Source organism: Carassius carassius, chromosome 4 (assembly GCF_963082965.1).
Source record: "Carassius carassius chromosome 4, fCarCar2.1, whole genome shotgun sequence".
NCBI lineage: Eukaryota > Metazoa > Chordata > Actinopteri > Cypriniformes > Cyprinidae > Carassius > Carassius carassius.
In genome coordinates this window covers 27,579,706-27,593,248 of record NC_081758.1, presented here as the reverse complement: position 1 = coordinate 27,593,248, position 13,543 = coordinate 27,579,706, and the positions used below count along the sequence as shown (strand labels likewise).

The following is a 13,543-nucleotide window of genomic DNA, read 5'->3' as shown; positions in this document are numbered from 1 at the left end:
GAATCGCATTTGGGTCCTCTCTTACCTTCCTAACATGTAAACTGACCATAATGCTTTATGTTATGTAGGTGTGAGATTCATTAAACTTGGTTTGCTATAATACATCTATTCATAAGTGCACCAGTGTGAAGCACAATTCCCTGCACATTTGTGTATCCATAAAGTGATATCTTTGTCATAGTATTCTTTCAGTAGTTAACTAACTGATTAAGACAGTCTCTGGCTGCCACCTACTGGCATAACAATGTAACCTGCAATGAAAGAATCCCAGGCATGATATTGCTGGGTATAATATAAAAATATAATATATTTTATCATTTCTTTTTTTTTTTAAATGATGTATTTATGATCATATTAATGTTTACATACATACATAAGATACATATTAAATATTTAATATGTATCTTAAATATTTAAATGCAATGTGTTGAAAGCCTACTAAGACTTGAATATTTGTGCATAATGTTTTGACCCTGGATGCATACAGAAGGATAATATTTTATTTATGTGCCAGAAACATCAAGTTCATGCTCAACTGGTGTTGATAAATGTACTCTTTTTATAAATAAGTGAATTCAGTTGACATTTTCGCTGTTTTAAATTGCATTGTCTGGAGATTTGTAGATTTTTTTTGTAAATTTCTGGGGCAAATTATAATCTATAATCTAATATAATAGACTGAAAACATTTACATATACGTAGATTTAATTTATTTAAACAGTTTGAGTAAACGAGAATATATTCTGTGAAAAAATTTAAGTTTATTTACTTATATGCAATCTACAATAAAAAGGAGCATTAATGTAATATTTACATTTTGTAAAATATATTTACATTTATAGAAATCTAATATATTTACATATACATAAATGTAATATGTTAACAAATATTATAAATTTATATATTTACATAGTCGATATCTAAATGTATTTATATATAAAGGAAATAAATATATGTAAATATATGTTTAATATATGTGAAAAATATTAAAAAGCGGACAAAATCAAAATTTTAAATATATTTTATTCTATTTAAATGTAAGATATTTAAATATATGAAAAGGTATTTATTATTAATATATTTCGTGACTTCTGTATGGGTATCAGGCGAGCGTGATTTCACCAAGTACAACATGTTCCTGGATCAACATCCTTGTTGATCCTGGAACAACATTTCAATCAACCAATCAGAATTGAGATATAACTTTTCAGGAAATACCTGTTTTAAGCTTACAACCAGAGTTAGGTGCTTCTACACCCTTGTTAATCAACTATCATTTCCCACTGATTTTAGGAATAAATTATGGGTAAGGTTAGATTTAGGGTTAGGGATTGAGTTAAGTTTATATTTTTGGGTTAAGTTTATATTTTATATTTAATAATGTTGATCCAGGATCATCAAAAGATGTTGATCCAGGATCATCAAAAGATGTTGATCCAGGAACATGTCTTACTTAGCTTTTGTATTTTTACAATTTTTCTCGGGTTATGTAAAATGGATAGAGCCATGAGATTGAAATTTGAGTTGGAGCAGCATCTGCCTGACATTGCCCACACACCCCTTTTGCTGAATTTAACTGTGATATATTGGCGCCACCTTGTAGCCTATCGCAGAAATGTATATCTATAAAAATATAAAAATGTATGTTAAAAGCGAAACTGGGTTGCTTTCGCGACATGAACGCGGAAACAAGAACGCGATAGGAGCCATCATCGGTTATGAATCGTTCAAAAAGACATAGTTTGAATTAATCTAAAACGTTTTCTGAATGCCATATCGTTACATCGTGCTTATAGCTACACACATCCACGCTCATCTAAAATAAAAACAATAAAATGTAAAAAGACTGTATAGTTAAAAAATGTGAAGCAATTTGTGCAACAAATTTTGTGCAGATGTTGTGGTCAGTGGTCAGGTCTTATTGTCCTGGACATCACAGAAGCACCTTCTAAATCCGTCAGAGAAGTGTCCATGTCGAGGCACGTTTTGTGTACTTAATAAATGATAAATGATAAATGATATTATTTTCATATCTAAGCAACTAGTCAATAAATCTACTAGGACAATACGATTATTGTTTACAGACGACTAAGTGACAGTAAATATGAGTGATACCACAGTAAGCATTGGGGTAAGAGTTCCTCTCCGTCTGGCTATCACATCAACCATCAGCTTGCGTGTAACACAAATAGAAACGCTATGAATCAAATATGCAATATATGGTGTTGAGCTTGTCGTAAATTTAGCACAAGACATATATGGTACATATGGACTGATCGTAAATATAGGGAATTATGTGCATGTATTCTATATTTCTTTGTTATAGCAGGTCTACTATGATAATTAATAATTTGTAACTCATTTAAATTTAAAACCCTTGATATTCCCTTATCAAGATAATGTATGATTTATTTGTGTATATATCCTATATAAGTGTATGTATAAATATCAACAATAATAATTAATTAACTAACTAATTAATTAATTAATTATGGACTGCTCATATTTAGCCATTAATGACAACTTTATTTATTTATTTATTTTGGAACTGATTTCTAATAAGGCTGTTCTATGCTTTCCTTACTGTGGATGGACAGCTTCTATATACAGTAATTAAAACTGTAATGCCTGTCTATATTTAGTGTCTGCTTAGTGTACAAGTTCGACTCAATATAAGCGTAGGGGAGAGCATGATAGACAGGAGCTCCAGTTGGTGGTAAGTTGCTTTGCAGTTTATATTAGCACATATTGGAATTGTTATTAATTTCATTTCAAACCTGAAATGGAAGCAAAACATCTGTTGCTCTTTAGTTTGTTATAAAGCAGAATCATTTTAAAATGTCTGCTGTTTATTAAATTAATCACTTATACAGTTTTAAATATAAACTGTCTTGCAGGGCTGAAGAAAATTTATCTGGTCTCAAGGAAAGGGAAGGTATGTGGATTTCCCTTACATTGCTTTTTGTTGATCGGTTTGTTTTCATCTGTGTGTATGTAGCCCATTATTATATGACAGATTAGTCTTTCTTTTTAAAATCAATACTTCATAGGAAAAACTACTATCAGAAGAATTTAAAATGATTTATGAATGTTTTTGTCTGTGTAAATAGATGTATACAGTTATATGGGGGTATGAAATAGTAGAGGGATTAACATCTCATGTCAACATTTCAATTGTCATTGCTGTAAGACTAGTAATGTGAAGCAGTTTGTTTGACATTTGCTGGCAAGATGAAGGAGTTTTGGAGAATAAGCAGTGTACAATATATTTTAATCTTGTGTTTGGCGCTTTATAAATGTATTAGTTAAAAACACAGCAATTTCCCTTTCCAATTACCAGTGAGCCGTCACCATGAGTACAGACGCGGAGATGGCCATTTATGGCAAAGCTGCCGTTTTCCTTCGTAAGCCTGAGAAGGAGAGAATCGAGGCTCAGAACAAACCATTCGATGCCAAGAGTGCCTGCTATGTGGTTGATGTTAAAGACTTGTACGTCAAGGGAACCATCAAGAGCAAAGACGGTGCCAAAGTCACTGTTACTGTGCTTGACACAAAGGAGGTGAATTTTTAACATTCCATGAAAACTAAAACATATTTCATTTTACATGTTTTTCTGGTCTTTCTGAAATCCAATGTATGAAATTTACAGGAGAAAGTTGTTAAAGAGGATGAAGTCTTCCCAATGAATCCTCCCAAGTATGACAAGATTGAGGACATGGCCATGATGACCCATCTCAATGAACCCTCTGTGCTGTATAACCTCAAAGAGCGTTATGCCGCATGGATGATCTACGTGAGTTCTGGAGCAAAGTAAAACAGCACTGATGTTCATTTTGTCAGTTTCGTTGCAATCTGACCAGGTTTCTGCTCATTTCAGACCTACTCTGGACTGTTCTGCGCTACTGTGAATCCCTACAAGTGGCTCCCAGTGTATGATGCAGAAGTGGTGGCTGCCTACAGAGGCAAAAAGCGTATGGAGGCCCCACCTCACATCTTCTCTGTCTCTGACAACGCCTATCAGTTCATGCTGACTGGTAAGATCTGATTGAATTTAATTATATAGATTTAAATAAGAGTTGCTGTTAATAAAAGAGATTTACTGGACATTGTACACATTACAATCAACAGATAGAGAAAACCAGTCTGTCCTGATTACGTAAGTTTTTTTCATTTCCTTGACTGTGACAATAAATGAAAGTATATGTTTGGCAAATATAAAGTACACACACACACACACACACACATATATATATGGAGATGTTTGCAAAATAGAATATAAGAATATACTTCTGTATTCTTTAATAAACCAGTGGAGAATCTGGTGCTGGAAAGACTGTGAACACCAAACGTGTCATCCAGTACTTTGCCACAGTTGCAGTTCATTGTGATAAGAAGAAAGAGCAGGGCCCCAGCAAAATGCAGGTATGAGACTATGTAAAAATATAAGTGTACTTAACAATATAAGTATATTTTTCTGAAATATAGACAGTAATATATACACAATATTTAATATATTGAATTTGTGAAACTGCTGCAAAGAGTATTTAGAAATAAAACAACAAGAACAACAACGATAATAATAATGATGATGAATAATCTTTCAAACATCACAGGGCTCTCTTGAGGACCAGATTATTGCTGCCAACCCTCTGCTCGAGGCTTATGGTAATGCCAAGACTGTGAGAAATGACAACTCCTCTCGTTTTGTAAGTTCACCACTTTATATTTACATACAGTACAGTTGGTCAGTTGTGTTGAATTTTTTCTATATAGTTTTTTATGAACTGTTTTAAAAGCTGGCTTCTTTTGCACAGTAGGAACTCAAAGGTTATTTTGTTTCAAACAGGGTAAATTCATCAGAATTCACTTCGGTACATCAGGAAAACTGGCTAGTGCTGACATTGAGACATGTAGGTGGACATGATTTCATTTACCCATCCTGCACATTTGTCTTTGTCTGTCACTCTTCAGATGATTGTGACACATTTTCTCAACAGATCTGCTGGAGAAGTCTAGAGTGACATTCCAGCTTCCAGATGAGAGAGGCTACCACATCTTCTACCAGATAATGACCAACCACAAGCCTGAGCTGATTGGTAGATGCACATATTGCATTCAGTGTATCAATGCTTGATAATAATTATTGTAAGATACTTAAAAACAACAACAACAACAATAATAGTAAATGCTCTGTGTGTTTTACAGAAATGACGCTCATCACCACCAACCCCTATGACTTCCCCATGTGCAGTCAGGGTCAGATCACAGTGGCAAGCATTGATGATAAAGAGGAGCTGATGGCTACTGATGTGAGTCAATGCTGTTTGAATATGAACATATTCTATATAAATATGACTGATCAACGAGCTTATTCTACTCTGTAATTTCCAGTCTGCTATTGACATTCTGGGCTTCAGTACTGAGGAGAAGATGGGCATCTACAAGTTCACTGGAGCTGTGCTCCATCATGGTAACATGAAGTTCAAGCAGAAGCAGCGTGAGGAGCAGGCTGAGCCTGATGGCACAGAGGGTGAGACTAAATAATACCAAAGTTTGTCATCACACATACTGCTTTGTTTTTTGTTTTTTTTGAGATATCCATGTTTTAGTTTTAGGGCAAGAAATGTATGGATTTATTTTTTTATATTTGTAACCTTCTAAATCACAGAGGCTGATAAAATCTCCTACCTTCTGGGTTTGAACTCTGCTGATATGCTGAAGGCTTTGTGCTACCCCAGAGTCAAGGTCGGAAATGAGTTTGTGACCAAAGGCCAGACCGTGCCACAGGTATTTAGTAACTTATTTCTAGCTTGTCCTTGTATTCAACCTGAAAATTTTCAGTCAGTCTAACTATTTACTTTAAAAAGCAAACATTTTTACTAAAATATTCACTCTGTTCTACTTACAGGTTTACAACTCTGTAAGCGCCTTGTCCAAATCTATCTATGAGAGGATGTTCTTGTGGATGGTCGTTCGTATCAACCAGATGTTGGACACAAAACAACAAAGAAATTTCTTCATTGGTGTGCTGGATATTGCTGGCTTTGAGATCTTTGATGTAAGAATGATTCTTTTATCATTTCTCATGGCAAACTGTGTCATATTCAGTAGTCAGTAAATGTTTTTTCTTCCTGCAGTTCAACAGCATGGAGCAGCTGTGCATCAACTTCACTAATGAGAAACTGCAACAGTTTTTCAACCACCACATGTTTGTGCTGGAACAAGAGGAGTACAAGAAGGAGGGCATTGTTTGGGAGTTCATTGACTTCGGGATGGACTTGGCTGCTTGCATTGAGCTCATTGAGAAGGTTTTTAACTGGTTTATGAACCTTTCAATTTCTATTTTCCATTCTCAAAAATTACTAATTTGTAGCAATAAACAACATTATTTTATAAACAGCCCATGGGTATCTTCTCCATCCTTGAAGAGGAGTGCATGTTCCCCAAGGCTACAGACACTTCCTTCAAGAACAAGCTGTATGATCAGCATCTTGGCAAGTGCAATGCTTTCCAGAAACCAAAGCCTGCCAAAGGCAAGGCTGAGGCCCACTTCTCCCTGGTCCACTACGCTGGAACTGTGGACTACAACATTTCTGGCTGGTTGGACAAGAACAAGGATCCACTGAATGAGTCTGTTGTGCAGCTTTACCAGAAGTCTTCTGTCAAACTGCTGGCTACTCTCTACCCACCTGTTGTGGAAGGTAATGAGGAAAAAAAAAGTGTTACTGATATAAGTAAAGACATTAATTTAACCAACATTTGATTCAGTTTTGCACTTTCTTTCTTGTTTTTGCATTTATATGTGTTCATTTGTATTTTTATCTCAATAGAAACTGGTGGCAAGAAGGGAGGAAAGAAGAAGGGTGGTTCCATGCAGACTGTGTCCTCCCAGTTCAGGGTATGATGCACAGCAATTGTATTTGCTGTATTTGAGGGGGAAAAACAAAACAAAGCATGATGTCCCTTTTCTGTTCTCCACAGGAGAATTTGGGCAAGCTTATGACCAACTTGAGGAGCACTCACCCTCACTTTGTGCGTTGTCTGATTCCCAATGAGTCCAAGACTCCAGGTAAAGTACTAAAGGGCTAACAGATATTCTGGCATTAATACAACATTCAGTATTAATCTTAATATACCTAGCTCAGGGGTAGGCAAGTTCGGTCCTAGAGAGCCGCAGACCTGCAGTGTTCAGCTTCAACCTTAATCAAACACACCTGAACAAGCTTATCAATCCACTCAGGATTACCACGGTACAGGCAGGTGAGGTTTTTTTTTTCAAGGTTGGAGCTGAACTGTGCAGGACTGCGGCTCTTTAGGACCGAACTTTCCTACCCCTGACCTAGCTCATGTTGTAAATGGTTCCCTACAGGTCTGATGGAGAACTTCCTGGTTATCCACCAGCTGAGGTGTAACGGTGTGCTGGAGGGCATCAGAATCTGCAGAAAGGGCTTCCCCAGCAGAATCCTCTATGGTGACTTCAAGCAGAGGTAAATGGGAACATGTGAAAACACCAATTACTGTATGAGGCTCTTAACTAAAAAAGATGAAGGATTTTGATAAATTTAACACAGATACAAGGTCCTGAATGCCAGTGTAATCCCAGAGGGGCAGTTTATTGACAACAAGAAGGCTTGTGAGAAACTCCTAGGGTCCATAGATATCGATCATGACCAGTACAGATTTGGACACACAAAGGTTCATGTTCTACTTTACAGCCTTTCAAAGATTTATTAATCATGATTATTAAGCCTATACAGGTAAATCAATATCCTTTGATTTGCTGTTATGTATAAATGTAGGTGTTCTTCAAAGCTGGTCTTCTGGGTACTCTTGAGGAGATGCGTGATGAGAAACTGGCTGCTCTGGTCACAATGACTCAAGCTCTTTGCCGTGGTTACGTGATGAGGAGGGAGTTTGTGAAGATGATGGAGAGGAGGTGAGTAATGTCATAAAGAAAGATGACTGTATGATAACTGTGTGAATGGTTAATAATGATGATTATATAATTTAATTATGAATTATTCATAGGGAGTCCATTTACACCATCCAATACAACATCCGCTCATTCATGAATGTCAAACACTGGCCATGGATGAAAGTTTACTACAAGATTAAGCCTCTGCTGAAGAGTGCTGAGACTGAGAAGGAGTTGGCAACCATGAAAGAGGACTTTACGAAATGCAAAGAAGATCTTGCCAAGGCTGAAGCCAAAAAGAAGGATCTTGAAGAGAAGATGGTTGCACTGCTGCAAGAGAAAAATGATCTGCAGCTGCAAGTGGCTTCTGTGAGTTTTTCTAATTGAATTAACTGAGTTTTGGCTCCATTAAAAATAGCAATGTGGTTTCCAGTGATTATAGCGATCTATTTTACTAACAGGAAGCTGAGAATCTCTCAGATGCTGAAGAAAGGTGTGAGGGTCTGATCAAGAGCAAAATCCAGCTTGAAGCTAAACTCAAAGAGACAACTGAGAGACTGGAGGATGAAGAAGAAATTAATGCTGAACTGACAGCCAAGAAGAGAAAACTGGAGGATGAGTGCTCTGAGCTAAAGAAAGACATAGATGACCTGGAGCTGACCTTGGCTAAAGTGGAAAAGGAGAAACACGCCACTGAGAATAAGGTTGGATTAAGATTAGATTTAATATCTATTTTGTTATGTTTATATATAATATTCATTGTTGGAAAAAATAAGATCATTTGGAACAAAAAATCCCACAGGTCAAGAACTTGACTGAGGAAATGGCATCTCAGGATGAGAGCATTGCCAAACTTACAAAAGAGAAGAAAGCTCTCCAAGAGGCACATCAGCAGACCCTGGATGATCTTCAGGCAGAGGAGGACAAAGTCAACACCCTGACCAAATCCAAGACAAAACTTGAGCAGCAAGTTGATGATGTGAGTTCCTAATTAAACAAGTCATTAATATGTTAAAGGGCTTTTTTTACCCTGAACATATTTTATATATCATTTTCCCATAGCTTGAGGGCTCCCTTGAACAAGAGAAGAAGCTCCGCATGGATCTTGAGAGAGCAAAGAGAAAGCTTGAAGGAGACCTGAAATTAGCACAAGAGTCCATCATGGACCTGGAGAATGACAAGCAGCAATCTGACGAGAAACTTAAAAAGTTATTAAAACATGAAATCTTTTACTGAAAACTTTTTTGTTGTTGTGGTATTGTTTTACAACCACTTATCATTGAACACCCACAGGAAAGACTTTGAAACAAGCCAGCTGCTCAGCAAGATTGAAGATGAACAATCTCTGGGTGCTCAACTCCAGAAGAAGATCAAGGAGCTTCAGGTATTTCTTAATTTTTTTTTCATTAGTATATATATATATATATATATATATATATATATATATATATATATATATATTATTTAGTATAAAAGCTAAAGGTGACATAAAAATTTATAAGATTTCATTGATTACTTGCCACTGTAGGCTCGCATTGAGGAACTGGAGGAAGAGATTGAGGCTGAGCGTGCTGCTCGTGCCAAGGTTGAGAAGCAGAGAGCTGATCTCTCCAGGGAACTTGAGGAGATCAGTGAGAGGCTTGAGGAGGCTGGAGGAGCCACTGCTGCTCAGATCGAGATGAATAAGAAGCGTGAAGCTGAATTCCAGAAGCTGCGTCGTGATCTTGAAGAGTCCACCCTCCAGCATGAAGCTACTGCTGCAGCCCTCCGTAAGAAGCAGGCAGACAGTGTGGCCGAGCTGGGAGAGCAAATCGACAACCTCCAGCGCGTCAAGCAGAAGCTTGAGAAAGAGAAGAGTGAATACAAAATGGAGATTGATGATCTCTCCAGCAACATGGAGGCTGTTGCCAAAGCAAAGGTTGGCAATTTTATGTGTAAAGTATATAAAACATGTCTTGACGTTTTTCAGACATCTAATGACTTCTGTATTTGCAGGCTAATCTTGAGAAAATGTGTCGCACCCTTGAGGACCAACTTAGTGAAATTAAGTCCAAGAATGATGAGAACATTCGCCAGATAAATGACCTCAGTGCTCAAAGAGCAAGACTTCAAACTGAAAATGGTAAAGCAGACAATCATGATGCAATTAAAACTACTTCAGTAGTAATTGAGTATGGTTTATCAAGATTATTTAGCACTGAATATCTGACAAAGTCTTATTAGAGCAAGCTCACATATTTAAATTTTGCTTTCAAAGAGTTTGTTTATATATTAACTAAAAGAGATATTGCACAGTCTGACAGTGAATCTAAATCTAAACAGGTGAGTTTGGCCGTCAGCTGGAGGAGAAGGAGGCTCTGGTTTCTCAGCTCACCAGAGGCAAACAAGCTTTCACTCAGCAAATTGAGGAGATTAAGAGGCAGATTGAAGAGGAGGTTAAGGTAATACAGCACGATCAGTACAAAGACATATTTTCCACTTACTATATAACAAAGCTAATATTATGTGTATTTGTCTCCTAGGCTAAGAATGCACTGGCCCATGCTGTGCAATCAGCCCGTCATGACTGTGACCTGCTCCGTGAGCAGTTTGAGGAAGAGCAGGAGGCAAAGGCTGAGCTGCAGCGGGGAATGTCAAAGGCCAATAGTGAAGTTGCTCAGTGGAGAACCAAATATGAAACTGATGCCATCCAGCGCACTGAGGAGCTTGAAGAGTCCAAGTACATTGATTACTGAATAATATTCCTGATTCTCACAGCTATTTCGTAGCTTTAAATACAATGCAATGTGTAATGCTTAACAGGAAGAAGCTGGCTCAGCGCCTTCAAGAGGCAGAGGAACAAATTGAGGCTGTGAACTCTAAATGTGCATCTCTGGAGAAGACTAAACAGAGACTCCAGGGTGAGGTGGAGGACCTCATGATTGATGTGGAGAGAGCCAACTCTTTGGCTGCCAACCTTGACAAGAAGCAGAGGAACTTTGACAAGGTAACAAGTTTAAATCATTATGTAATATTCGCATTTTTAAATATTGCTGGAACGGACTTTGATCAACATGTTGCAACCAACCTGACCCTGAAATATGTCCATTAAAGGTCCTGGCAGAATGGAAGCAGAAATATGAAGAAGGTCAGGCAGAGCTGGAAGGAGCCCAGAAAGAGGCTCGTTCACTCAGCACTGAGCTGTTCAAGATGAAGAACTCCTATGAGGAGTCTCTGGATCAGCTGGAGACCCTCAAGAGAGAGAACAAGAATCTGCAGCGTAAGAATGAAACATTATAAAGTAAACATATATGATTACTGAATGTTCAAAATGATACAGATTATATTTTTTCTATGTACAGAGGAGATTTCAGATCTGACAGAGCAGTTAGGTGAGACAGGTAAGAGCATCCATGAGCTGGAAAAGGCCAAGAAACAAGTGGAGACTGAGAAGGCAGAGATTCAGACCGCCCTGGAGGAGGCTGAAGTGAGTATCTAGAGATTAACTGTAATTCTTGCTAAAACCATTATACTGTGTTGTTCATTCTGAAACGTAAATGTTGCTTTTATTATTAATAGGGCACTCTGGAGCACGAGGAGTCCAAGATTCTTCGTGTCCAGCTTGAGCTAAACCAGGTCAAAGGTGAGGTTGACAGGAAGCTTGCAGAGAAGGATGAGGAGATGGAGCAGATCAAGAGGAACAGCCAAAGAGTCACTGAATCCATGCAGAGCACTCTGGACTCTGAGGTCAGGAGCAGGAATGATGCCCTGAGAATCAAGAAGAAGATGGAGGGAGACCTTAATGAGATGGAGATTCAGCTGAGCCACGCCAATCGCCAGGCTGCTGAGGCCCAGAAACAGCTCAGGAACGTTCAGGGACAACTCAAGGTAAGTGACTTCTCTTTGACTTTAAGTTGCATTATGTTTGTATAATCTAACCTTTGTTAAGTAAAGAGCAACGGAAAGCACACTGCAAGCTTATTGTAAAGCTATTGTTATGTTCAGGATGCCCAACTGCACCTTGATGATGCTCTGAGAGGACAGGAAGACATGAAGGAGCAGGTGGCCATGGTGGAGCGCAGAAACACTCTGATGCAAGCTGAGATTGAGGAGCTGAGAGCTGCTCTGGAGCAGACAGAGAGAGGCCGCAAAGTGGCTGAACAAGAGCTGGTGGACGCCAGTGAGCGTGTCGGACTGTTGCACTCTCAGGTAAGGGCATATTGTTTTTAAAATGAAATTAAGGATATTGAGAGCATCATTTAAAATATTCATGTTGTTGCTTTTCATGTTGCAGAACACAAGTCTCCTGAACACCAAGAAGAAGCTTGAGGCTGACCTTGTTCAGATCCAGAGTGAAGTTGACGACACTGTTCAGGAAGCCAGGAATGCAGAGGAGAAGGCCAAGAAGGCCATCACTGATGTGAGAAACAGTAGTTGCCAAATGATTCACAAGACATGTGTCCTGAAAAATGTGTATCTAATGAATTTCTGTATTTGTGCAAAAGGCTGCAATGATGGCAGAAGAGCTGAAGAAGGAGCAGGACACCAGTGCTCACCTTGAGAGGATGAAGAAGAATCTGGAGGTTACAGTGAAGGACCTGCAGCACCGTCTGGATGAGGCTGAGAATCTGGCCATGAAGGGAGGAAAGAAACAACTCCAGAAACTGGAGAGTAGGGTAAAGATTTTTAAGATTTTTTTTTCCATCTAAAATATAATTTTAGGATGAAATGCCTTGAAGATGTTGCTTAGACTTATTCCTAAAATTAAAGCACCATCTCAGCTTCCAAAAGTAGTTACCAGGCAATAACTACTCAGGTATACACTTGTCTGAAAACTTTTATGTGCTATCAAAGGTCCGTGAACTTGAGGCTGAAATTGAAGCAGAACAGAGACGTGGAATCGATGCTGTTAAGGGTGTCCGTAAATATGAGAGGAGAGTGAAAGAGCTGTCTTATCAGGTATGATCATACCCAACCAATTCCACAGATTTATCCACACAAATCTATTAAATATTTTTTATTGTTTGTAGACTGAGGAGGATAAGAAGAACATCAATAGACTTCAGGATCTGGTTGATAAGCTGCAGCTGAAGGTCAAAGGCTACAAAAGACAGGCTGAGGAGGCGGTATGTTAAATTTATTCGAACATTTTGACACATTTGATTATTAATTAGTAATTTATTTACTGGTGGGATATCACTGATGTACCACAGCTTAGTTAACAAACATGGTCAAATTGGTACTCTTTAGGAGGAGCAAGCCAACTCTCACATGTCCAAATTGAGGAAGGTGCAGCATGAGCTGGAGGAGGCTGAGGAGCGTGCTGACATTGCTGAGTCTCAAGTCAACAAACTCAGAGCCAAGAGCCGAGATGCTGGAAAGGTCGGTTGCATTAAAGCAGAGTCTGAACTCAGTACAGTAAATGATTTCTTGCACTTACTGAGAAGAAACATACAGTATTAAGCTTATGTACTGATTATTTACTATTACATTATTTATATGACTTTTGTATGTCCTTTTTTTTTGTCTCAGGCCAAAGAAGAGTGAAATCCTCAAATCTGATGGGAGCCTCTACTGAAGTCATTTAATATGATTGTTCTGTAGATTTACATTTAATATTCCTTTTGAAATAAATCTGTGCTCACTAGA

At 38.0% G+C, this 13,543-nt stretch overlaps 1 protein-coding gene across 1 annotated transcript; it reads left to right on the top strand.

Annotated features, from left to right (window-relative positions):
- The first annotated feature begins 3,324 nt into the window (after positions 1-3,324).
- On the top strand, positions 3,325-13,543 carry LOC132139654 (myosin heavy chain, fast skeletal muscle-like). The gene is made up of 39 exons (XM_059548170.1): positions 3,325-3,559; positions 3,650-3,793; positions 3,878-4,034; positions 4,129-4,156; positions 4,311-4,422; positions 4,614-4,706; positions 4,847-4,910; positions 4,998-5,096; positions 5,206-5,309; positions 5,392-5,530; positions 5,669-5,787; positions 5,909-6,058; positions 6,138-6,308; positions 6,401-6,701; positions 6,831-6,898; positions 6,982-7,069; positions 7,370-7,487; positions 7,572-7,695; positions 7,800-7,936; positions 8,029-8,284; positions 8,377-8,619; positions 8,718-8,894; positions 8,978-9,123; positions 9,209-9,299; positions 9,444-9,833; positions 9,911-10,037; positions 10,238-10,356; positions 10,438-10,634; positions 10,718-10,901; positions 11,009-11,174; positions 11,257-11,381; positions 11,474-11,782; positions 11,900-12,103; positions 12,189-12,314; positions 12,400-12,570; positions 12,749-12,853; positions 12,925-13,020; positions 13,145-13,276; positions 13,427-13,543. The coding sequence occupies exons 1-39, from the start codon at positions 3,353-3,355 to the stop codon at positions 13,439-13,441; spliced, it is 5,802 nt and encodes a 1,933-aa protein (XP_059404153.1). The 5' UTR covers positions 3,325-3,352; the 3' UTR covers positions 13,442-13,543.

Excerpts from the sequence above, each read along its gene's own strand:
- LOC132139654 (XM_059548170.1), top strand. The coding sequence starts at position 3,353 with ATGAGTACAGACGCGGAGATGGCCATTTATGGCAAAGCTGCCGTTTTC. Across the intron at positions 7,696-7,799 it reads ACAGATTTGGACACACAAAG|GTGTTCTTCAAAGCTGGTCT; the intron begins GTTCATGTTCTA and ends GTATAAATGTAG. Across the intron at positions 10,038-10,237 it reads AAGACTTCAAACTGAAAATG|GTGAGTTTGGCCGTCAGCTG; the intron begins GTAAAGCAGACA and ends AAATCTAAACAG.